This window comes from Polypterus senegalus, chromosome 9, assembly GCF_016835505.1.
Source record: "Polypterus senegalus isolate Bchr_013 chromosome 9, ASM1683550v1, whole genome shotgun sequence".
Classification (NCBI taxonomy): Eukaryota; Metazoa; Chordata; class Cladistia; order Polypteriformes; family Polypteridae; genus Polypterus; species Polypterus senegalus.
This window is the reverse complement of record NC_053162.1, coordinates 112,914,898-112,939,085: the sequence shown is the minus strand read 5'-3', so window position 1 is coordinate 112,939,085 and position 24,188 is coordinate 112,914,898. Positions and strand designations below refer to the sequence as shown.

Here is a 24,188-nt window from a genome sequence, read left to right as displayed (position 1 = left end):
ATTTTCTATGTGAACGCTTCAAATTTGTGCCTCTGGTAATGTGCCTTACCGGCATTTAAAGAAAATTAGTTTTGTGTCCTCTGCAGTGTTAAGCGAGAAAGGCTTTGGTTTGGGATAAAAGGAAAAAGTTGTAAAGAAAGGAAAGTTGCCTTTTCTTTTATATAGTATAGAGAGATGTGTTCGCTGACGCTATGATCGCCTTTTGGGACAGTCGCGTGGGTCTTGTGTAGACTGGTGAGACGTCCCGCCATTAATCGGCTGTGATGGCACTGTCAGTCCTCTACTGTGCGTGTCTTCATAATCCGGGTGAGAACCTCATAATCGTATCGTGCAAAAGAAAGTGTGAATCGCCTTAATATTATTTTGCCGTGGTGTAGAAAAGGGGTCCCGTGTTTGCACTTGTCTGGGCTATAGCGCAGGGGGAGGATGAAAAAAATTAAAAGTGCTCACTTTGACTTAAGGCAGAAGCGCAGTCAGCGTCTCAAAGGCCGGCACAGCTATGCACGCGCGCTGGCTGCTCGACTTTTGCAGGGCAGGAGACCACAGTTTTGCAGACACGTTCATGATATCAAAAGTCTCAGCTCTTTGGAGGTCATTCATATATTATATGATATATATGTATATATATATATATATATATCAAAATACCCGCCCCTCGCAGCGGAGAAGTAGTGTGTTAAAGAAGTAATGAAAAAGAAAAGGAAACATTTTAATAATAACGTAACATGATTGACATTGTCATGAGTGTTGCTGTCATATATATGCCTGCCTAAATAAGTCACCCTCGCTTTGCTCTTACTTTATTTACCGTTCATTTAATCACGGCTAGTGGCGGAAAAATTATAAAATGGAAGGAGGATGGCTTTACCAAAACAATTATTGATGGCGAATCGATTATTCATAAAGCTTGAATTGGTGATGTTTTTCTGTGTTAACCTCATATTTTTTCATACTTCTTCTCAAACTAAGGTGGTGCGAGGGTAAAATGAATCGGGATGCGCTGATCAAAGTAATGGTGTACCAGGAAATCATGCATTGACAAAACTCCCTTGCTTGTAATGCAAAGTGTGATTAAATGCATTATTTTTAACGCGTTATGGAGCACATGCATCGAAGCTTCTCAGCTGTGCTTGTGCTAAGAAAAGGAAAGATTTTAAAAATAACGTAACACGATTGTCAATGTAACCTTTTGTAAGTAGTGCCTGGAGGATTCAGTGTGGAGAAACTCTATAGAGACAGCGTGTGTATTAACTTGTGGATTTTTCTGTGAGTATTTGGTGGCAGTCTGACGAAGTTGCTTCGGAAGACGGCGTTAGCTGCAGAGCTCAGCTCAGAGCCAAATGAGATGAATGGGAGGGGAGATGATGACGTGACTCCCCACCCGCCTTAACTGTCAATCCCCACAAACACAGTCTCTCGGAATTTGCATAAGCACACCCCTTCACCTACAATTTTAACTTAGTTATAAAGTGATCAAAACTCTCGTTTATATCCTGCGTCCTCTTATTAAACTTGTATCCCGCATTACCTGTGGGCATGTGAAACGCCAGCAGTAGCCTGTCTATGAACTTAATTTAAAGTTTAGGTTTACACCTTGCTTTCTTTCCGAGATAGCAGTAGTCATGAATATGGTAGTATATGTCACTCGCTCGCTTCTTATTGTTTCGCTGCCTTCTCAATTATATAATGCATGTTTTCTTAAGGGCTTTTTTGGTGGTCTTCCTGGTTTTCTACGCACTGCGTTGACAGTCAGTTCACGTGATTACGTGAGAGGCGTGATGATGTCACATGAAACTCCGCCCCCCCACGTCATTGCCAGCTCAACTCCATTACAGTTAATGGAGAAAAATACCTTCCAGTTATGACCATTAGGCGTAGAATTTCGAAATGAAACCTGCCCAACTTTTGTAAGTAAGCTGTAAGGAATGAGCCTGCCAAATTTCAGCCTTCTACCTACACGGGAAGTTGGAGAATTAGTGATGAGTGAGTGAGTGAGTGAGTGAGGGCTTTGCCTTTTATTAGTATAGATTATAATAATAATGTGCACAAAGCACTCTCCACTCCCAAATACTCAATAAACAATACAATACAATAATCCAATCCTCTAAACTCCCAGACGCTTAGTCACCCTGTCTCCCAACTCAGCTCGTCCGTCTGGGATTTCCCACAGTCCTTTATAGTCCTTGACCCGGAAGCGTTTCACCCTCTCTGACCATGTGACCTGGAACACTTCCGGGTCAGATAAAAAATACTTTTTTTTACTTCACCCAGGAAGCACATCGTTCCCATTGTCCATGTGACTATAACGTACTTCCTGGGTGTATGGCAAATAGTCTCTGGGCCTCCCTGCAGCGACTCCTGTCGGCCCCCATGGTATCCAGCAAGGCTGTGCATTAAAAGTCCATTGCCCATAATTCCCTGCTGGCATTCGGAGCACCTCTATGTTGCAAGGAGGGCTCCATCTGGCGGCCTGGGGGTACTGGCCGGGATAAACGGCCGGCCCTGTACCACAATACTCCCCACCCCCATGCCCCCACCCCCACAAAAACATGGTTTAGAGCGTCCAGCCCCGCGAGGGTCATCTTCCTCCAGGAAGGACTTCTGGTCGGACCTTGGCTGTGCTTTCTGAAGTAGTCCCTGGAGAACCTAGGGGGGATTTCATAACTGTGATCCACTTTATCCCTCGTTCTCCAAGGACTGTTGTGCCAAATGTTTCTTGGCCGTCGGCATCCATAACACTGTCTCTGTCCTCCCGGAATTCTCCCTCTGCGACGCTGAAAACACTCGGGGAAATCAGTCTCTGCCCCTTTTCTCACTGAGGAGGGTTCCACAGCCGCCTCTATAGTTTCAGCTCGCTGCTCAACTTTGTCAGGTGACCCCCTCTTTATTCTTGGGATCTCCTGTTTAATCTGGGGCTTGTCCACAGTTTGGGTCTCTCTATTAGAGAAAGAGAGCCCTTTCACTGTCTGCACGCCCTTTGACTTTAAAGTAACACGGGTCGGGGTCTTTAGGACCAAATCGCTCCGAGAGACAGCACCATCCACCTGCTCCAGCTCGACCGTCCCTTCCCCCGGCCACTCTGTAAATGTTCCGGCCTCTCTTGTAGGGCACGCATCCACTTGGCACCCGCTATTTATTAAAAGCGGGCCCGGATCACACTGCCTCCCTATTACATTATATACGGTACCGGCATTACCTGCCTGTACTGCCAAATCATATAATACGGGATGCTCCCGACTGATCCGCCGCAGGTACTCACTCACTTTCCTTAAAGGTGCTTCAGCCGCTGCTCCCATCTCCCCAACGATCTTCTTAATCGCCTCCAATGTCTGCAAAATACTCTGTACGGGCTTTATTAATGTTTCGAGTTCCCGCACGTCAATATCATCAGTTAATTCGGCCGAAGGCAGGTTCACTTCCTTATTCTTCTTACCTGTCGGCCAGGAGCCAATGAACACGTCTGCTCCTGGCACGTGCTCTGACGGGTTTCGTAAGGGAGCCTGGGACTTGAAGTACTTTATGGAGGACCACGGTGCCGCTTTTGGCTGACTGCGATCCGTCTGTATCAATTTATCGACGGACCGATCAGTCATTTCCCGGACCTCCTTACCTTTTTGTAGGGAGAAAGGTGCTTTGCTTGCCTCCCCATTCCTCTTCGGAAAAACCAAGTCCGTCTTTTCTTGGGCGAAGCCACAAACAGCTGAACATGGAACGTCACCTTCCTGGAATCCCTCGTGGTACGTCCCGTGTCCCTTGCCGGCACCCGTAATGCTGAAGTCCTTCGGGTTACTCGTTTACCTGAACGAGAGCGTGCCATCGCCTTCGGGTTTGTCTTCTGCCTCCCGCAGAGACATCGGATGGACATCTGGGAGGTATGTACATGGGACATCATGTGTTAATTTAAAAAGATTGTCAAGCACATTCCTGGCACATACCTCGTTGGAGATGTCCTCCTCCGGAAATATCTCCCGAAACGCGAAGCCGCTCCATGGCTCGTCTTGAGCGCAGGCAATGTCGAGCGCTAGACCTCAGCTATTGCTGGCGCTCTGCTTTGTCTTCTTCTTCCCCATTATGGACTTGAAAATAGGGTTTTTTGGCGATTTTTCTGCGTGTCTTGACGCTGTCTTCTTGGGGTATCCCGTCCAAAATAAAATTTTTAAATTCAGGTCCTCTGCCAAACTGACAGCCAGAGAATCCTGCCGAGACTACGCCAATTGTGACAGATTAGGGCTTTCTTGCACCCTTATACCTTCAGACCACACGTCAGACACCAGATAAAAAGACCAATTATTATTTATTATAATAATAATGTGCACAAAGCACTCTACATACTCAATAAAAAATACAATACAATAATCCAATCTTCCAAACTCCCAGACGCTTAGTCACCCTGCCTCCCAACTCAGCTTGTCCGTCAGGGATTTCCCACAGTACTTTATAGTCCTTGACCTGGAAGCGTTTCACCCTCTCTGACCATGTGACCTGGAACACTTCCGGGTCAGATAAAAATCCTTTTTTTTTCTTCACCCAGGAAGCACATTGTTCCCATTGTCCAAGTGACGATGACGTACTTCCTAGGTGTATGGCAAATAGTCTCTGGGCCTCCCTGTAGCGACTCCTGTCGGCCCCCATGTTATCCAGCAGGGCTGTGCATTAAAAGTCCATTGTCCATAATTCCCTGCTGGCATTCAGGGCACCTCTATGCTGCAAGGAGGGCTCCATCTGGCAGCCTGGGGGTACTGGCCGGGATGAACGGCCGGTCCTGTACCACACCACATACATAGATATGACAGTTCTGCCACCAACCCCCAGGTTTTCCCTGAAAGTTGGAGGACTGCTTGCAGAGTCGGATGCAGTTTAACGTCACACCCAGGAGAAGATACTGTAAAGATGCAAAGTACATATTTGGCCTCAAATGTCAATGACTCACTCTTTAAGATTCAAAACCTCTACTTGTTTCTTTTTTTCAGAAAATACCATCAAAATATTTAGCTGACCAGAACAGATCAACATTTGTCAAACCATTTTTTTTCAATGAACAACAAATGGTTTGGAATTTTAAAACACAGGTAAACTAAAATTAAAGCAAAATAAATAGGTGCCATTAGTATCAGTAGCTATTGTAGTTACTAATAAGAAAGTGGCTGAAACAGAAACCTGCAGTGTGACACCCTAGCACAAATTTTACAAGTAGGTGAAAAAATTAATTGAAGAGGAGACCAGAGTATTACAATATTTTAACTTCAGTTAGCCACTTGAAAGACAGTGTGTTTCACTTGCATTTAAGCCTGTTACACGAAGTGTTATTTAAGTAGCACATTTAGTTTAATCAGCCACCATATATACAATTGTCAGCAGTTGGTAATGGATGGCAAACTGAAAAAAAATTTTAATGTACCTGCATGAAACTATTTTTATCACTTGAACTCATATTAGTTCAGATCAAATATGCTGACAAAGTCACTGCAGTAAAGAATTTCCTGTTTATAGAGGATACATTTCTTGTTGTAAGACCTTTTATTTACAGCTTTAAAAAAAATTCTTTTCATGTTTTAATTGTTTAAGTAGGTTTATCGGGGCCATCTGTAAATGTTAATATATTGTAATTGACCTTTGTTGGTTGTATACAAAAAGAAGGGGCACTTATAAGAAGGTAAGAAAGCACATGAACTTAATACTTTACCTGACTGTAGTTTTGATATTTGTGACTTGTGATTTTAAAAAGGTAGCTTTCTAAGATTTTACACATGCACTTAAAATTAATAAAGGTGTACCATGATAATTTACTTTTTTCAATGCCTTATGTATATCCTGGTTTAGAAAAATTATGTATTGCAGTAGCAATACAGAACTTAATGTTAAAGTGTCTAACCCTAATACATTTTTGTAATTGATTTCAATCTTTTTTTAGTTTAAAAGCCTAATATACAAAATTGGTTTAGATATAGTTAAAATGTGAGTTTTCATAACTTGATTTGTTATTTAATTTTACAAGAACCAAGATTAAAACATGATTTTACTTAAAAGCTTGGCTAACTTCAAGGACTTGTTTTTTTCTTACTTTCTTTCTTTACACTGTAAAAGGTGACACATATTGTTAGAAGCCTGATAAGACTTGATAAAATCAGTCTAAATGATCAGGATGTATTAATTTTTGGTGACACTTAATTGATGACGAATAAGTACAAGTACCAATTTGACATCTAAATTTATAAAGGAAAGAGGTTGGTAACTAGAACAGTTAGAGGGATATTTCCCTAATTTCAGGAGCAATGTGATCCAGGCCTGATTAAGAGATAGGGACAATCTGAACATGGAATTTGCTGAGTTCAACATTTGAAAAATTAGGTCTGAGAAAGCCAATGAAAGTCAGGTGCCAACCCATCTGGACCTGGGGCTTTCTCATGACTCATGCAATCCAGATAATCCTTTTTGGATAGAGCAATTGGTCATCTAAAATGGTTACCTCATCCTCTGATATTCTAGGAACAGTAAATTTGATTAAAAAGAAATTTATGTCAGCTAGAATTACTTGTTAAAATTGAAGAGTAAAACTTGATAAAATATTTATTAATCTTAACCAGGTCTCCAATTAAGATGCCCAATTTCTTTTTAATTGATGTAATTGAAGAAGAAAAGGAGGAGTCGTCACATCATCAGAGCCTTAGTACCAGTAACTTGCTCAGTTTGGCAGTGGACGCATAATGATAGGCCCTAGTGTGGTCTATCATAAATTCAGCACACTGGAAGAGGAGGAAGTTTACTTGGTCCATTTTGAGAGAACTTAGAAACAACAGCTTCTTATAAGAAGATGTGAGGTTAGATTCCAGTTCAGCTTTCTTAAAATGTCTTCATTGAGTCAAACTACTTGCAAAATGTATTGTGCAGTTGTGAATACCACCCCTGATGTTTAATCAAACAAAGGTTGGATCATCAACAGAACCAGTGTTAGATGATATAAAATCCACCCATTTAGAAATCAGGTCCTGTATGAAATGAGAATTTTGTACTAATCAAGAATCAAAATGCCAAGGTTTGGTGCACACATGAAGGAAGGGTAAAAACAGGAAAAATAAATAAATAAATAAAAAATAGTGCATTTTTAATCGGAGAGAGATGTGGACATGAAAGAGGAAATTACAAACAAACAGAACAGGCAAATGAGAGATAAAAATATAGTCCAGTTTGGACTGAGATTTTGAGTGAGGAGAAAAAAAGGGTATTCTTTGGATGGGGGATTCACTAACTTGAAAGAATCAATTATTTGATTTAAATCAATTATATTTAAGTCAATTATATTGAAATCAGCAGCCAACTTGCAGAGTGCAAAGAGATATATGTTGGATATGTTGTCAGGCAGGAATATGCATCTTATCTAGCAGTGGATTAATGGAAAAGTTTGTCTTTATGCAAATAATTATTTCAAACTCTGTAAGTTTTACAAGCTATTTGGCTAAGAAGATAAAGAGGTAAGTAGGTGGGTTTAGGCTGAACAGAAGGCAAATTTTTCTTTGCCTCCTGATTCAATTAGCCAAAAAAAATCAGAAACTGTGACAAGGATTTTAAAATGGATAGAGTAACAAACAAGAATAAGCATTCCACATTTACATTTGGGTCTAGAAGCAGAGCTTGCCACATAATAATGTTTATCTCCAAATCTTTATCCAGTTGCTTGGTTTCTTGCAAAACAAATACAGTATATCAACTTTTTTCCAACATAAACAATCTAGGATACTGGCTTTTTTGACATTTGAGTTGAGACCTCTGATGTTCCATACAACCATATTCAGGTCATCCATATTGTATTATAGAATTAAAGGAAAAAGGGCACAATGGAAAGATAAGAGTAAGGGTCAAGCATATTCTGTGGTATCCTACGCAGCTGCAGAAACCACACATGTAAAATCACAGGGCCACTCACCCACAACCCAACCTCTCATAGGTTACTGTAAGTATGAAAAGAGACATATGGAATTGTTTTGACAAAACCCACTATCTGGCCAGCTCCATCCTAGACAAGCCAGCCTGCGTAATAACACCAACAATGGAATATCTGGATAATGCCATTTATAGCAGTTGAGAAAGACCCACCCTTTACTCAAAACAAAAAAAATAAAATAAATAGCTAATGCACTCTCACTATACACCACACCACCTGTCTACATTGAGAAAAAAGTAAAGCAGCCTGGTACTACCTTCCTCTCCCCTCGCCCCAGACAGACCATGTCATACAGATGCCTTTACAGGGGGGTAACAAAAAAAAGAGCATCATATTATGAACTTGACAGAAAATAAACTACATGAGAATAAACAATAAGTAAGAGACACCAAGCAAAACAATGGAACATTTGGGGAAAACCTGACTTGCAGCAAATGCTACATTACTTGTAGCTCCACTAGCCTCAACTACAGTCTAGTAAGATTCTCATGACAACACTGAGGCAAATCATGTTGCCAAATTTATACAGCCAAATCAGCCTTCAAATACAGAAATAAAACTCTAATTATTTGTTTTCCCAGACTTCCATTAAAAGTTAGAAAGATGGGCTACAGGCAACAACTCACATCCAAAGAAAAGGAAACTCATTACAATAGCAATACAATGAAAAGCAAAAACATAAAAAACAACCCACTTTAAACACAACAAAATGTTGAAACGGGTTATGCAAAGAAATATACAGTAATCCCTCCTCGATCGTGGGGGTTGCGTTCCAGAACCCCCCGTAATAGGTGAAAATCCGCGAAGTAGAAACCATATGTTTGTATGGTTATTTTCATATATTTTAAGTGATTAAAAAACTCTCCCACACTGTTCATAAATATTCTCCACACAGTTATACAATAAACCCTTGTTTATCGCGGTTAATCCACTCCAGACAGAAATTAATTTCCACGAAGTAGGATTCTTTATTTATAAATCTAATATATTTGCAGTTAGAGCATAGAAAACCTGTTTATGACCTTCTAAATAAATTTTTTAACATTATTAGAGCCCTCTAGACATGAAATAACACCTTTTAGTCAAAAGTTTAAACTGTGCTCCATGACAAGACAGAGATGACAGTTATTTCTCACAATTAAAAGAAAGCAAACATATCTTCCTCTTCAAAGGAGAGCAAAGAATGTCAGAGAGAGAGAGAAAAGTAAACAATCAAAAATCAATAGGGCTGTTGGGCTTTTAAGTATAGGAAGCACCGCGATAAAGTGACCCCAACGAAGTGATCAATGTGAAGGTAGTCTTTCAGCATTTTTTACAGGGGCGTCCGTATTTTCTAAGCAAACAGCCTCTGTGCAAACAGCCCCTCTGCTCACACAACCTCTGTCAGGAGCAGAGAATGTCAAAGAGAGTGAGAGAGACAGAGAAAAGCAAACAATCAAAAATCAATACGGGCTGTTAGGGCTTTGAAGTGTGTGAAGCACCGCGCGGGAAGCATATCGTATATCATTGAGGAGTTTTATTTAATACGTAATATGTGCTCTGATTGGGTAGCTTCTCAGCCATCTGTCAATAGCGCCCCTTGTATGAAATCAACTGGGCAGACAAACTGAGGAAGCATGTACCTTAAATTAAAAGACCCATTGTCCGCAGAAATCCGCGAAAAAAATCTGTGATATATATTTAGATATGCTTACATTTAAAATTCGCAATGGAATGAAGCCGCGAAAGTCGAATCGCGATATAGCGAGGGATCACTGTACACGTGTAACCTGTAAAAGGGTTCAAGGAGAAACTAGAATAGCAAGACAAAGGGACACCAGTGAGGGCAACTTCAGAAAAAAAAATGTGTCCATTAACTTTAGAGTGAAAATGACCCCGCAGATGGCGCCTCAACACGCTTCTATTAGCTGACAAGAATTGTACGGAATTTATATCCAAACAAATCAAATTCTTTCTAGAGACAAATACAGGTGCCGGTCATAAAATTAGAATATCATGACAAAGTTGATTTATCTCAGTAATTCCATTCAAAAAGTGAAACTTGTATATTAGATTCATTTATTACACACAGACTAATGTATTTCAAATTTTTATTTCGTTTAATTTTGATGATTATAACTGACAACTAATGAAAGTCCCAAATTCAGTATCTCGGAAAATTAGAATATTGTGAAAAGGTTCAATATTGAAGACACCTGGTGCCACACTCTAATCAGCTAATTAACTCAAAACACCTGCAAAAGCCTTTAAATTGTCTCTCAGTCTAGTTCTGTAGGCTACACAATCATGGGGAAGACTGCTGACTTGACAGTTGTCCAAAAGACTACCATTGACACCTTGCACAAGGAGGGCAAGACACAAAAGGTCATTGCTAAAGAGGCTGGCTGTTCACAGAGCTCTGTGTCCAAGCACATTAATAGAGAGGTGAAGGGAAGGACAAGATGTGGTAGAAAAAAGTGTACAAGCAATAGGGAGAACCACACCCTGGAGAGGATAGTGAAACAAAACCCATTCAAAACTGTGGGGGAGATTCACAAAGAGTGGACTGCAGCTGGAGTCAGTGCTTCAAGAACCACCACGCACAGACGTATGCAAGACATGGGTTTCAGCTGTAGCATTCCTTGTGTCAAGCCACTCTTGAACAAGAGACAGCGTCAGAAGCATCTCAACTGGACTGCTGCTGTGTGGTCCAAAGTTATGTTCTCTGATGAAAGTAAATTTAGCATTTTCTTTGGAAATCAAGGACCCAGAGTCTGGAGGAAGAGAGGAGAGGCACAGAATCTACGTTGCTTGAAGTCCAGTGTAAAGTTTCCACAGTTAGTGATGGTTTGGGGTGCCATGTCATCTGCTGGTGTTGGTCCATTGTGTTTTCTGAGGTCCAAGGTCAACGCAGCCGTCTACCAGGAAGTTTTAGAGCACTTCATGCTTCCTGCTGCTGATGAACTTTATGGAGATGCAGATTTCATTTTCCAATAGGACCTGGCACCTACACAAAATGCCAAAACTACCAGTACCTGGTTTAAGTACCATGATATCCCTGTACTTGATTGGCCAGCAAACTCGCCTGACCTTAACCCCATAGAAAATCTATGGGGTATTGTGAAGAGAAAGATGCAATACACCAGACCCAACAATTCAGAAGAGCTGAAGGCCACTATCAGAGCAACATGGGCTCTCTTAACACCTGAGCAGTGCCACAGACTAATCGACTACATGCCACGCCGCATTGCTGCAGTAATCCAGGCCAAAGGAGCCCCAACTAAATATTGAGTGCTGTACATGCTCATACTTTTCATGTTCATACCTTTCAGTTGGCCAACATTTCTAAAAATCCTTTTTTGCATTGGTCTTAATTTTGATTCTAATTTTCCGAGATACTGAATTTGGGACTTTCATTAGTTGTCAGTTATAATCATCAAAATTAAAAGAAATAAACATTTGAAATACATCAGTCTGTGTGTAATAAATGAATCTAATATACAAGTTTCACTTTTTGAATGGAATTACTGAGATAAATTAACTTTGTCATGATATTCTAATTTTATGACCGGCACCTATAGATCCCCCGAGATCTCAGCAGGAATACTCTGGGAAACTCTCAAGGCCTTCTTAAGAGGACAGATTATATCATATCTTTCCCACAGAAATAAATCCGAAGCCAAGAAAGTAGCAGAGATTAAAAGCGAAATGACTAAAATAGATGAAGAACACGCCAGACTACCAAGCGAGACTCTACATAGGAGAAGGCAGGCTCTACATTCAGAATTAAACCTCTTGACAACTAAAGAAACTGAACAACTAATCTATAATATATTTACAAGAAATTCTCCACTCAGCTAGCGCCCCTCCTATAAGCAACATTTACAGAAGCCAGAGATAACCAATCTCTTCCTCTAACCTTTCACCAAGCACTAATCACCGTTTTTTTTCAAAACAAAATAAGGACTTATTACAATGTGCATCATACAGACCAATTTAACTTCTGAATAACAATGGTAAAATACTCTCTAAAATCATAGCTAGAAGGATGGAGAAGGTGCTCCCCTCGGTAAAATCACAAGACCAAACTGGATTTATTAGGGGCCGACACTTATCTTCAAATCTTCGACGCCTGTTTAATGTAATATACTCACCAACTAAATCAAACACCCCAGAAATATTATTATAATTGGATGCAGAAAAAGTATTCGACATGATTGAATGGAAATACCTTCTTACTAGATTGGAGAAGTTTGGGTTTGGCCCGAACATTTGTGCATGGATTAAATTACTGTATACTAACCCAGAAGCTTCAGTTTGCATCAACAACATTTTCTCAGACTACTTTAAACTAGAACGTGGTACTAGACAAGGATGCCCCTTGTCACCGCTGATTTTTGTGATTGCCATTAAACCACTGGCAATACATTGTCGAAATACTGATCAGATAAAGGGGATTAACAGAGAAGGACTGGAACAGAAAATCTCATTATATGCAGATGATATGGTACTGTATATATCGGACCCAGAAAATTCTGTGCCTGCAGTCTTAGCAGCACTCACAGAATTTCAAAAGATCTCTGGTCTCAGAATTAATCTGAATAAAAGTGTACTCTTTCCAGTGAATTCTCAAGCATATAATATTAGATTAGATACCCTACCTTTTATCATTGCAGAACAGTTTAAATACCTAGGGTAAACATCACAAGTAAACATAAAGCTCTATATGAACAAAATTTTGCCGTCTGCATGGAAAAAATTAAACAAGACTTGCATAGATGGTCAACCCTTCATCTCACACTAGCTGGAAGAATTAACACTGTTAAGATGAATATTCTTCCTAAGCTCCTTTTTTTATTTCAAAACATTCCAATATACATTAATAAATCATTCTTTAAGCAATTAGATTCAACAATAACCTCATTTATTTGGAATTCAAAACATCCACGCATCAAAAGAGCGACCCTACAAAGACAAAAGGCAGAAGGCGGCATGGCTCTACCTAACTTCCAGTTTTATTACTGGGCAGCAAATATACAGGCGATAAGAACCTGGACACAAATTGAAGAACATACACAGGCTTGGACCGCAATAGAAGTAAAATCCTGCAGTACTTTTTGTATTCCTTGCTCTGTGCTCCAATAAACACGTTATGGCAATATACAAATAACCCAATTGTGCTCCACTCACTTAGAATCTGGAACCAATGTAGAAAGCATTTTAAGACGGAGAAGCTTCTATCTGTGGCACCTCTGCAAGAGAACCACCTCTTTCAACCTTCACAAACATATGCAGTTTTTAATATCTGGAAAAATTTGGAATTAACTTGCTTAGAGATCTTTATATAGACAACGTCTTTGCATCCTATGAACAATTACATTCCAAATTTAACATTCCAGCTACACATTTCTTTCACTATCTTCAAATCAGGAACTTTGTTAAACAGAACCTTCCAGATTTTCCTCATCTTGCACCCTCATCCATGCTGGAAAAATATTGCTCAATCTCAAGGATTTAGACTCCATCTCTACAATATATAAAATCATTTTACAATCCCTCCCTTTCAAAGATCCAAGAGGACACTGGGAAAAAGATCTCTCAATTAATATATCAGAAAAGGAGTGGAAAGTAGCAATGCAGAGAATTCACTCGAGCTCCATATGCAAAGCATACAATTATACAACTCAAAATTATATATCGAGCACATCTGTCTCGACTAAAACTCTCAAAATGTTCCCAGGGCATGATCCAACCTTGCAACCAAGTCCCAGCCTCACTGGGTCACATGTTCTGGGCCTGCACCAAATTAACATTATTCTGGACAAAAATTTTAATTACCTTCAGACAGCCTTGGACTCACAATCCCTCCTAACCCATTAAGAGCTGTGTTTGGGGTTCTTCCAGAGGGGCTTAAAGTGGAGAAAGACAAACAAATGGTGATTGCATTCACTACACTTTTGGCACACAGACTTATTCTGATAAACTGGAAGAACCCAAACTCTCCTCTTTTAAGTCAGTTGGAAACCTATATGTTATACTATTTGAAATTGGAAAAAATCAAATACTCAGAGGATCCGTACAGACTTTTTTCAAAACATGGCAGGATCTAATCAGTAATATTTTAAAATAAGCTCATAAAGCACAGAGAATTTATTACTTTAGGTATGTTTACAAGCCTTAAATTTCACGTTGTTTGGCTTGCTCTCTCTCTCAGGGGTGGGGATCGATCTGTTCTTAACTCAATTTTTCTTTTTGTAAAAACTTGATTGCTTTGTATGGATTGCAATAAAATTAATAAAAAAAAACAAAAAAACTTTAGAGTGAAAATGTGCCCAAAGCTCTAAAACTGCGGACCGACTCAATAAGTAAATACAATTTCCAGAGATATTTTCATACGCACAAATGCCATAGCAGGTGAATACTTTACATAATCCAGATATTTTTCGTACTTCAAAAGACAAGTCATGAACCTCTTGCAAAATAATTTGGCAGTTGGCATAATTTAGAAGTCTAACGATTAGAGGTTAGACATATGGAGTTGATGCTGTAATCTGTATGGCAGTGCTCCATTACATAGCAGAATTGTGTACATGATTTGTTATCCCAATTTAACTATCTCTTTGAGAATTCTTAAGACCAGAATTAGCTCTTCATGTAAACCTCCTTATTCTGAGGAGACTTGCTTACTACCCTTATCAGATATGGATATGCCCTATAAAATTGGGATGTACTCAGTTGCTATACTCTACTGTGTCTTCTTTGCAGCATGACGAACGCACACCTTAAAAATATATGGGGATATCATAACTATAGAGCACAAATTAATAAATTATTAATTCACAAATGTTCATTTTAAATTATTTTCTAAACAGCCTTCTTCATCTCCCAGTTTTATAAATGCTTTACAAAACAAGCTGTTTTTCCGGGATCTGTGTATATCATGTCATGCATACCCATGCTTTTCTTATTTGTTAAAAACTACATGCAGTTTCTCCTGTAATTCCCCTCTGTTGTCTTACCATGTGACAAAAGCAGACATTGTGCTATTTGCTATGCTTTCACTTTGGTACCATAAAGATAGTGTGTATATCTATACTAATAAAAGGCAAAGCCCTCACTCACTCACTCACTGACTCATCACTAATTCTCCAACTTCCCGTGTAGGTAGAAGGCTGAAATTTGGCAGGCTTATTCCTTACAGCTTACTTACAAAAGTTGGGCAGGTTTCATTTCGAAATTCTACGCATAAGGGTCATAACTGGAAGCTATTTTTCCCCATATAATGTAATGGAGTCTTGAGTTGGAGATGGCGCGGGGGGCGGAGTTTCGTGTGACATCATCACGCCTCCTACGTAAGTGCGTAGAGCACAAGGAAGAACTCCAAACAGCGATCAGCACAAAACGCCATTTCACAATTGAGAAGGCAGAAAAACATTATGAAGCAAATGATGCATACAAGCATATTCATAAGTACAGCTACTGCGGAAACAAAGCACGGCGTGAACCGTAAGTTTATATTAAATTAAGTTCATAGGCTACCACTAGCGTTTGTAATTTAGTGCCTGCCCATATAAGGCCGTCCATCAGCGGCAATCCAATACAAACACTGCTGGTAAATATTCACGTGTGAAGGACTGTGCTTATGCAGAGGAAGATGAGATGGTCAGGGTGGTGTTTGGCACAAACTCATTGAAACTGCGAGAGAAAGTTTTAAGTGCGGGTCTTAGCTGACATTACGAGATGGCACCAGTACAGCTGGGAACCTTCGATGCAAGAACACCAAGCGGCTCCGTGAACTGGCAGTGCACAGACAAAAGCAACAGTTCCAAAGAGTGCTGAACAAAAACCGAATTACACAATTGAGAAGGCAGCAAAAAAATATGAAGCGTCTTATACATACAATCATATTCATAAGTGCAGCTACTGCGGAAACAAAGCACACGGTGGAAAAAGTGAATGTCCTGCTAAAGGAAGACAGTGTAAAAAAAAAAAACCCGTGCATGCAGTTTGTCACATCACAGATAAAAGGAAGACGAGCTGTTTATTGATGCAGTAAGGAACTAATCGATGAATGAAACCTCTTATCTTTACAGCGATTGACAAACACGGAATGTAACTTGAACACATCCTACAAATACGAGCCTGATTGAAAGAAATAATGATAATCAAATCCTTGATGACAGCAACATTCAATAACACTCACAAAACAATTACTGTATATTGACAATCATGTTACGTTATTTTTAAAATGTTCCCTTTTCTTTTCATAACTTCTACTTCTCCACTGCGATACGGGTATATATATATATATATATATATATATATATATATATATATATATATATATATATAGATATACAACCCACAATGCTGTGGCAATTGTAGAGTCTTAAGCCTCTAACGCCGACATTGAGGTTGATTCGAGAGGGATGTACTGACTATGTACGCGCTACCGATTCATTTTACCTTCATCTCCTTGGTTTGGGACGTATGAAAAATATTAGGTTAGCAGAATCATGTTACGTTATTTTTAAAATTTTCCCTTTCTTAGCACAAGCACAGCTGAGAAGCTTGATGCATGTACTCCATAAGCGTTAAAAATAACGCATTTAATCACACTTTCAATTCCAAGCAAGCGGGAACTTTTGTCAATGCATGATTTCCTGGTACATCCATTACACTGATGCACACATCACAGCTACAAAAATGTTAGAGTCGGAATAAAGCGCGTTCCTACGACTGATCATTTCGACTTCCTGAGCGAAGCCTTGATAAAAGCATGGTTTTGTGCACACTGAAAAGCAAGCAAAATTAGATGCATTACAGAAAGCGGACTTTGTGGCTCTTACTGGGGATCATTGGACTTCCGTGACCGTTAGTAATTCTAAATACATCTAATTACAAAATGTTCAATGATCACACTGTTTTAGCCTAATGTACAAAATAATTTTGGCTAATGTTACTCAGAGTTTAAAGAGTAAGCTGGTCAAATTACCTTTTATGTTTCTGACTTATTTTTTAAGAAGAAAAACTGCACTTTATGGTGAAATTTTGGTTATTATTATTTAAAGACAATACTATTCTGAAAATGTACTTAAAGTACTTAAACTACCACTTTATTTTTAAGTCTGCCCAATTTTAACCAGGGATGATATTTTTGTTTCTGTTTTGAATTCAAATGCAGTTTAAAGGCTTTTTTTCAGAAATTAAAACAGCTTCAGTTTACAATATTCATGTCCATGTCTATTATTTGATTCTGTAAGCCCACTAAAACCGTTTTAAATAAAAAAAAAAAACATTTGCGATTTGGGGCAAATTTACGTGTCGATTACATACGATTAATCAAGATTAATTCTTACACAGCCTCTAATTAATTGGATTAATTTTTTTAATCGAGTCCCACCCCTAATATATATATATATGTAGATATATATATATGTAGATTTGTATATATATGTGTATATACAGTATATATGTAGATATGTATATGTTGTATATACAGTATGTATATATATATGTGTGTGTATATATACAGTATGTGTATATATATGTATATGTATATATATGTTTATATATGTGTGTGTGTGTATATATATATATATATATATATATATATATATATATATATGCCAGCAACACTCATATCAATGACAAAACAATTACATTAACAATCATCTTACGTTATTTTTAAAATGTTTGCTTTTCTTTTCATAACTTCTTTAACACACTACTTCTCCTCATGGCGGTATTCTGCTAGTGTATATATATATGTGTATATGTATATATGTATATATGTAATTGTATATATATATATATATATATATATATATACATATACACTCTATATACTCCTGTCAATCATGAATAATCCACTGCATTCACTTAACAGTGTCATCTCCAGCCAGAGGAGTAGCTTCAGTGACAGACTTTTGTCACTGTCCTGCTCCACTGACAGACTGAGGAGATCGTTCCTCCCCCACACTATGCGACTCTTCAATTCCTACGGGAGTAAATGCTAACATTAATTTTATTTTAAATTTTTTTCATTTTTATTACTATTTAATTTAATATTGTTTCTTTGTATCAGTATACTGCTGCTGGATTATGTGAATTTCCCCTTGGGATTAATAAAGTATCTATCTATCTATCTATCTATCTATCTATATGTGCCAAGATAAACTTTGCTGTAAGTAGGTAGTAAATATCCAAATATTTATTTTCCAAAATTAAACCCATTCTCTGTAAAAGCTCATGAATAACTTTTTTGGGTAAACATGTGGAGTTTACAAGATTTTTGACTACATTGGAAATATAAGAGCCTCAAGTTGTAGCCAAGTAGTTTAGCCTTCTCTTACTTATAGGCATACAAGTACAGCAAGTCAGAGTGACTGTGCCATGACACTAAAATACATAAAGAGAAACTCTAAAAGCAAAAGTGTGTAAAAATATCAAAAAAGTTCTTCTGTTATACGTTTGACTGTACTTTCCAGTGTCTAATCCTTTATCCACAACATATAAAAATTATCATAATCTGTATTTGTGATTCTGTAATCTTTGTGTTTATTACTAAAGTGTTATTATTACATTTTTTAAAATAAGTGCATTCCTGCTAACCAAATTATAATTTTAGTGATCAGAAACACCATCAGAGAAAATGTAAGGAAAATAAAGTGAAATCCTTACCAAAAATCTCACTAATTATTGGCCTTGTCAAAAACATGTCTTAATATATTACTTAATCGATGGAAATTAATAATTTAATTCCTGATGCTCAAATCACCCTCCACCACTTTTAAGTACAGTATGTCAAACTTTGTTTGAAACCAAATTATCAACAAAACTAATTACATGTAAGCTCTAAACCTCTAACTGTGCTATGAAATTCCATTCATGTGTTCTTTTGCTATCCTTTCTGTACTTCCCCTATTACCTTAAGTTCATCTTCTTTTTCCTTCTTTATTAGTTCTACAGTTTCCAATGTTCTCTCACATATTTATACTGCTGAACATATACAGTTCTCTAAATTCTTAACATCAAATAATCTCTTTGAGCATTACTTTTGTAAGATCTCTGTTAGATTTAACACAGGATACCCCAGGATTGGTAAATTTTTATTCGGGTTGCCTAAACACAAAAATATAATCCATCTTGAGCTATAAGCCTTAGTAAACATAACATAAAAAAGGCAATATCAGGAAAAGGCATACAATTACTTTAAATAAAAGAACAGAAGATAAGGAAAAAGATGTTCCCCTATGGCAGGGGTGTCAAACTCTGGGCCTGGAGGGCCGCAGTGCCTACAGGTTTTCATTCTAAACCTTTTCCTAATCAGTGAGTAGTTTTCACTGCTAATTAACTCCTTTTCCCTTCATTTCAATAGCCCTGTTTTTAAAGATTCAGTCCTCTGAATTGATTTATTTCTTCATTAAATGACAGTCAAACAGAAATGAGATGTGAAATGAGCCAACAGATGACCAGCTAAACTGGGATTTCAAACTCCAACCAATTTCACTCCAAACAGTCTCTTAATGAGAAGCTGATCCTGGCTGTTAATTAAGCCCCTTATTTAATTCAAAGGCTTGTTGCTGCTCTCATTCTGCCACAGCAGACATTTCCAAATCTGTTGATTTTTCTGTTTTTTCTAAGAACACCATTAAAATGTTTTGGTGACCTGACAGATCAACCTTACGGAGACCTTCACCTTTCTTTATTTTCGGACATTACGTGATGGGCACAGGTGAGCTGGTCATATGGTGGCTTGTTTGATGTCTCATTATTGTCTGGCTACTAATTAAGGAAAAAGAGACAACTAAGGGGCTTGAGTCAAGTTAATTAAAATGAAGGCAAAAGAAGGTAATTAGCAGTAAAAATGGCTCACTAATGAAGAAGATGGTTAGAATAAAAACATGCAGCCACTGCGGCCCTCGAGGACCGGAGTTCGACACCTGTGCTCTATGGTAACCTCTAATGGGGGCAGCCGAAAGAAGAAAATATATGTTTTAGATAATACTTATATTTATATTTTCCAGTTAAAATAAAGAGTAAATTTGTAATTTAATGTATTTATCACATTAGTGATAGTTGATAGATAGTACAAGATTATTTTTTCAAGCATTATCTATTTTTAAACTTTTAACACTAGAATTACCAAAGCCTACAAAAAAACTTGTAAACCCGGCCCACCATAAATCCCTTCGCACCTCTCCATCAGCGTCTTTTGTCTTGTAAATGTGCTGCTCAAGACAAGCAGCAAGCAGACTGCTATCCCATCCCCCCCACCGCTGCAGAACAGGCACAAAGTTCTCCCAGTTCAAGCCTTTATTATCTGGGAGTGAAGTGCTGGAGTTTTAGAGTGGAAATAACAGATCAGTATTTGGAACACATGCATTTCATGTGTGTTATGTTTCTACAACAATCTATGTAAAGGCATTGTTAAAACAGAAACGTTTTTCATATTTTAATAATAAATGACAAAATGTAGACAAACTGTATAATGTATGGAGCCTGAAGTCCAAAGATCAAATAAACACTTTCACAAAAGGTACAAGGATGGCACAACAGCTTCCATGGTGCAGCAATAAGAATTGCTGATTTGTAATCAAGAGTCCCCCGGTTCGATCCCAACTGCCTCACAAATTTACTGTTTTCAAGTAGTGAGCTGCTCTTATTGTTAATATTACAATAAAATAAAAACATGCATTTGATTTGCATCTGTAACAGCCGGTGTAAATTTACAGCACTTGTAAAAGTTAGCTTTTTTTTCTTTTCACGATACAACACCCCCAAAAAGCCCCAATCCCCCAAAGATCTGAACCTGTTAGTTTTTATTTGAAAGTGGGAATAACTGTAGATGTGGGTTGTGTTTTCAGACAATGGAACTGGAAATTCTCTGATCTGGAATGATAAAAGCTGACACACAAATGCTGGTGAAACATGCCTTCTTGGTATCTCATTGCACTATAAATTTACACCGGGTGTTACAGATGCAAACCAAATGCATGTTTTTATTGTATAATATTAACATCCTTGTACCTTTTGTGAAAGTGCTTATTTGAACTTTGGACATCAGGCTTCACACATTATACAGTTTATGTCTACATTTTGTCATTTATTACTAAAATATGAAAAATGTTTATGTGTGTTTACATAAAATGTTGTAGAAATGGAACATACATGAAATGCATGTGTTCCAAATAACAATCTATTATTTCCCAATACAACTCTCTATGTAGCTGACTCCAAGATAATCAAGGGTTGAGCTGTGACAACTCTATGCCCATTCTACAGAGGTAGGGGGATGGAATAGTAGGCTGCTTGCTGCTTGTCTTGATCGACACATTTACAAGACAAAAGATACTGATGGAGAGGTGCGAAGGGATTTAAGGTAGGCCAGGTTTACAAGTTTTTTTGAAGGCTTTGGTAATTCTAGTATTAATGTTGGTTAATGTGCTTATGTAAAGAAGAATGACACAGAGGTGAAACAAAAGTAAACAAAAAGCAAACATAAAATTAAAATAACATTAATAAACATTTTGAAGGTACCTCTTTCTGAAGAAACATTCTCAGAAGCTAGTGAAGTTCTGGTACTGTTAATTTTGTTTTCTTCTGTATAATGGGTTGAAGCTTCTAGTAACCTATACAAAGAATAAAAAATGTTATATTTGTTTAACATATTCAAACAACAAAACAAAACTACTACTGGTACATTGATTAACTACACAAACAATTGTTTTAAATCTTTGTTTAAATAACTCTAGAATTATATTTTTAATTTTTAGTATATTAGACATACTGTGTGTCTATGCACATGGATTGTTTACATTTTATTTATTTGTCTCACAGTGATAAATTTAAACGTAGGGAAATAATAAAATTCACCAACTCACTTGTTTTACAGACATACTAAGAATGTTGGCATAAATAAACATTTAAAATATCTTCAAACTGATTATGTAATTTTTCATTCAAAGACGTTTGATTTGTATAATGTTAGTGAACTGTAAAATCTTTTCCTAGAGTTCACTACTGTTACAATGATGAAAGCCAGTTTAACCATAGACTAATCTCCAATATAAACCAACGCATGAACACTGTAATTTGAAGCAATATCTTCACTAAAGCAATGCATTTTACCACTAATACAATTGTAATATCTGTAAATCTGAAAGAATACACCTCAATTAAACCACCAATTAGGGTTACAGAATATGTTTAAAAAAAAGTATGTTATCACAATTCACTAATATGAGTGGTTACATACTTCCTACATTAAAAAATAAGTGAGAAGACATACAAATGACATTACAGAAGCAAAATCGTTCAAAATACAATGTGGCTGCTACAGAATGAGCAAAGAAATATCTGCTTTCAATGCTGAAATTTGTTAATTTTAAAGTCCTAATCCAGTTTTGTCTTTGGCAAGTATTAAAACATGAGTTATGCTGTTGTCAATCCAAAACATAGGGACTTATTACTATGAAATTTCAAAATTATCTTTTGTATTTGTATAAGACCACTGTCCTTTCCTCAATGTGAAGTTATAAACCTTGCCTGTTCTAAAATCCTTCCATTCCATTATCTAGTTTAAACAATCCTTGTCTAACCTCCTCATACACCTACCCATATATTGGTGCCATTCTGATTCAAGTGAAGCCCATCACAGTTGTACAGTTCTCATTCTTACCAAAAGGTGCCCCAATGTCCTATAAACATATGCTTCTTCAATCTGCCCACATTTCGGCCATACACTAAATCATATTATCTCTGCAATATAAGTTGAACTGATCTTGTTGAGGTTTAAATCAAAGAACAAAATATCTTATTTGATTTAGAACTATTGACTATTAAAAGGAGTTGCTTAACATCTTTTTAAGTGGCTTAAACAGGTACTATTATTTTACAGGCCACTATTTCAGCTTTTAGTGTGGCCTTATTGCTTTTCATTTGCCTTGTTTACTATGGACCAAGGACGATGTGTTTTTAGGGAACTAAGTAAACAAGCTTTTGTTTTGGGACATGCTGTCTTTGCTGGGCCTTCTAGTTGACTAAAGACCAAACAAGTTTCTGCAAACACTCAAGGCTCTTAAACTTAAAGAAAACTAAGTAAACTTGCATGGTAGCACATAAACACTTTAAAAATATAAACATATTAAATTGGTATTTAATTTTATATTTTAAGGCTTATGAATATTTTAGATGATCAAGTTGAAAGCAAGCTACATTGTGTTTGCTAAGATTGAGCTATACAGTGATCCCTCGCTATATCGCGCTTCGACTTTCGTGGCTTCACACCATCGCGGATTTTAAACGTAAGCATATCTAAATATATATCACAGATTTTTGCTGGTTCATGGATTTCTGGACAATGGGTCTTTTAATTTATGGCACATGCTTCCTCAGTTTGTTTGCCCAGTTGATTTCATACAAGGGGAGGGCGGATGGCTTAGAAACTACCCAATCAGAGCATATATTACGTATTAAATAAAACTCCTCAATGATATACGATATGCTTCCCGCTCGGTGCTTGATTGTTTGCTTGTCTCTGTCTCTCTCACTCTCTCTGACATTCTCTGCGCCTGACAGAGGGGGTGTGAGCAGAGGGGCTGTTTACACAGGGGCTGTTTGCCTAGAGGATACAGACGCCCCTGTAAAAAATTCTAAAAGACTACCTTCACATTGCTCCCTTCTTTGCACCGCTTTATCGCAGTGTGCATACTTAAAAGCCCAACAGCACATATTGATTTTGTGATTGTTTGCTTTTCTCTCGCTCTCTCTGACATTCTCTGCTCCTGAGACGCATTCCTTTGAAGAGGAAGATATGTTTGCATTCTGTTAATTGGGAGAAAGAACTGTCATCTCTGTCTTGTCATGGAACACAGTTTAAACTTTTGACTAAACAGGGTTATTTCATGTCTCGAGGGCTCTAATAATGTTAACAGTGTGGGAGAGTTTATAAGGGCTTAAAATATATAAAAATAACCATAAAAACATATGGTTTCTACTTCGCGGATTTTCACCTTCGAGGAGGGATTACTGTACAGGAGTTAAGAGTTGACCATCGAAACAGCCATTTGCATTCAGCTCCAGCAGCTCAGCCCTTATCAGTGAAGCTGCATGCTGCGCTGACCAGTACAGCTGCTTATGATTTGAGTTTTATGCTGATGCTGGTGCAACAAGCAATTATTAATTGAACAGTTCAGTTTCTCATATGTGGGTCACCCTGGTTCCAACTTAATGATGAGGACTAATTAATTAAAAGGCCTCCAGTTTT

The 24,188-nt window shown here is 37.7% G+C and overlaps 1 protein-coding gene across 1 annotated transcript in view; it reads right to left on the bottom strand.

Annotated features, from left to right (window-relative positions):
* LOC120534890 (putative ATP-dependent RNA helicase TDRD12) overlaps positions 1-24,188 on the bottom strand; it is a 441,334-nt gene that overhangs the window by 152,735 nt on the left and 264,411 nt on the right. The window contains exon 11 of the mRNA XM_039762402.1: positions 21,461-21,552. Within this exon, the coding sequence (XP_039618336.1) occupies positions 21,461-21,552 (92 nt within the window). The remainder of the gene's footprint in view (positions 1-21,460; positions 21,553-24,188) is intronic.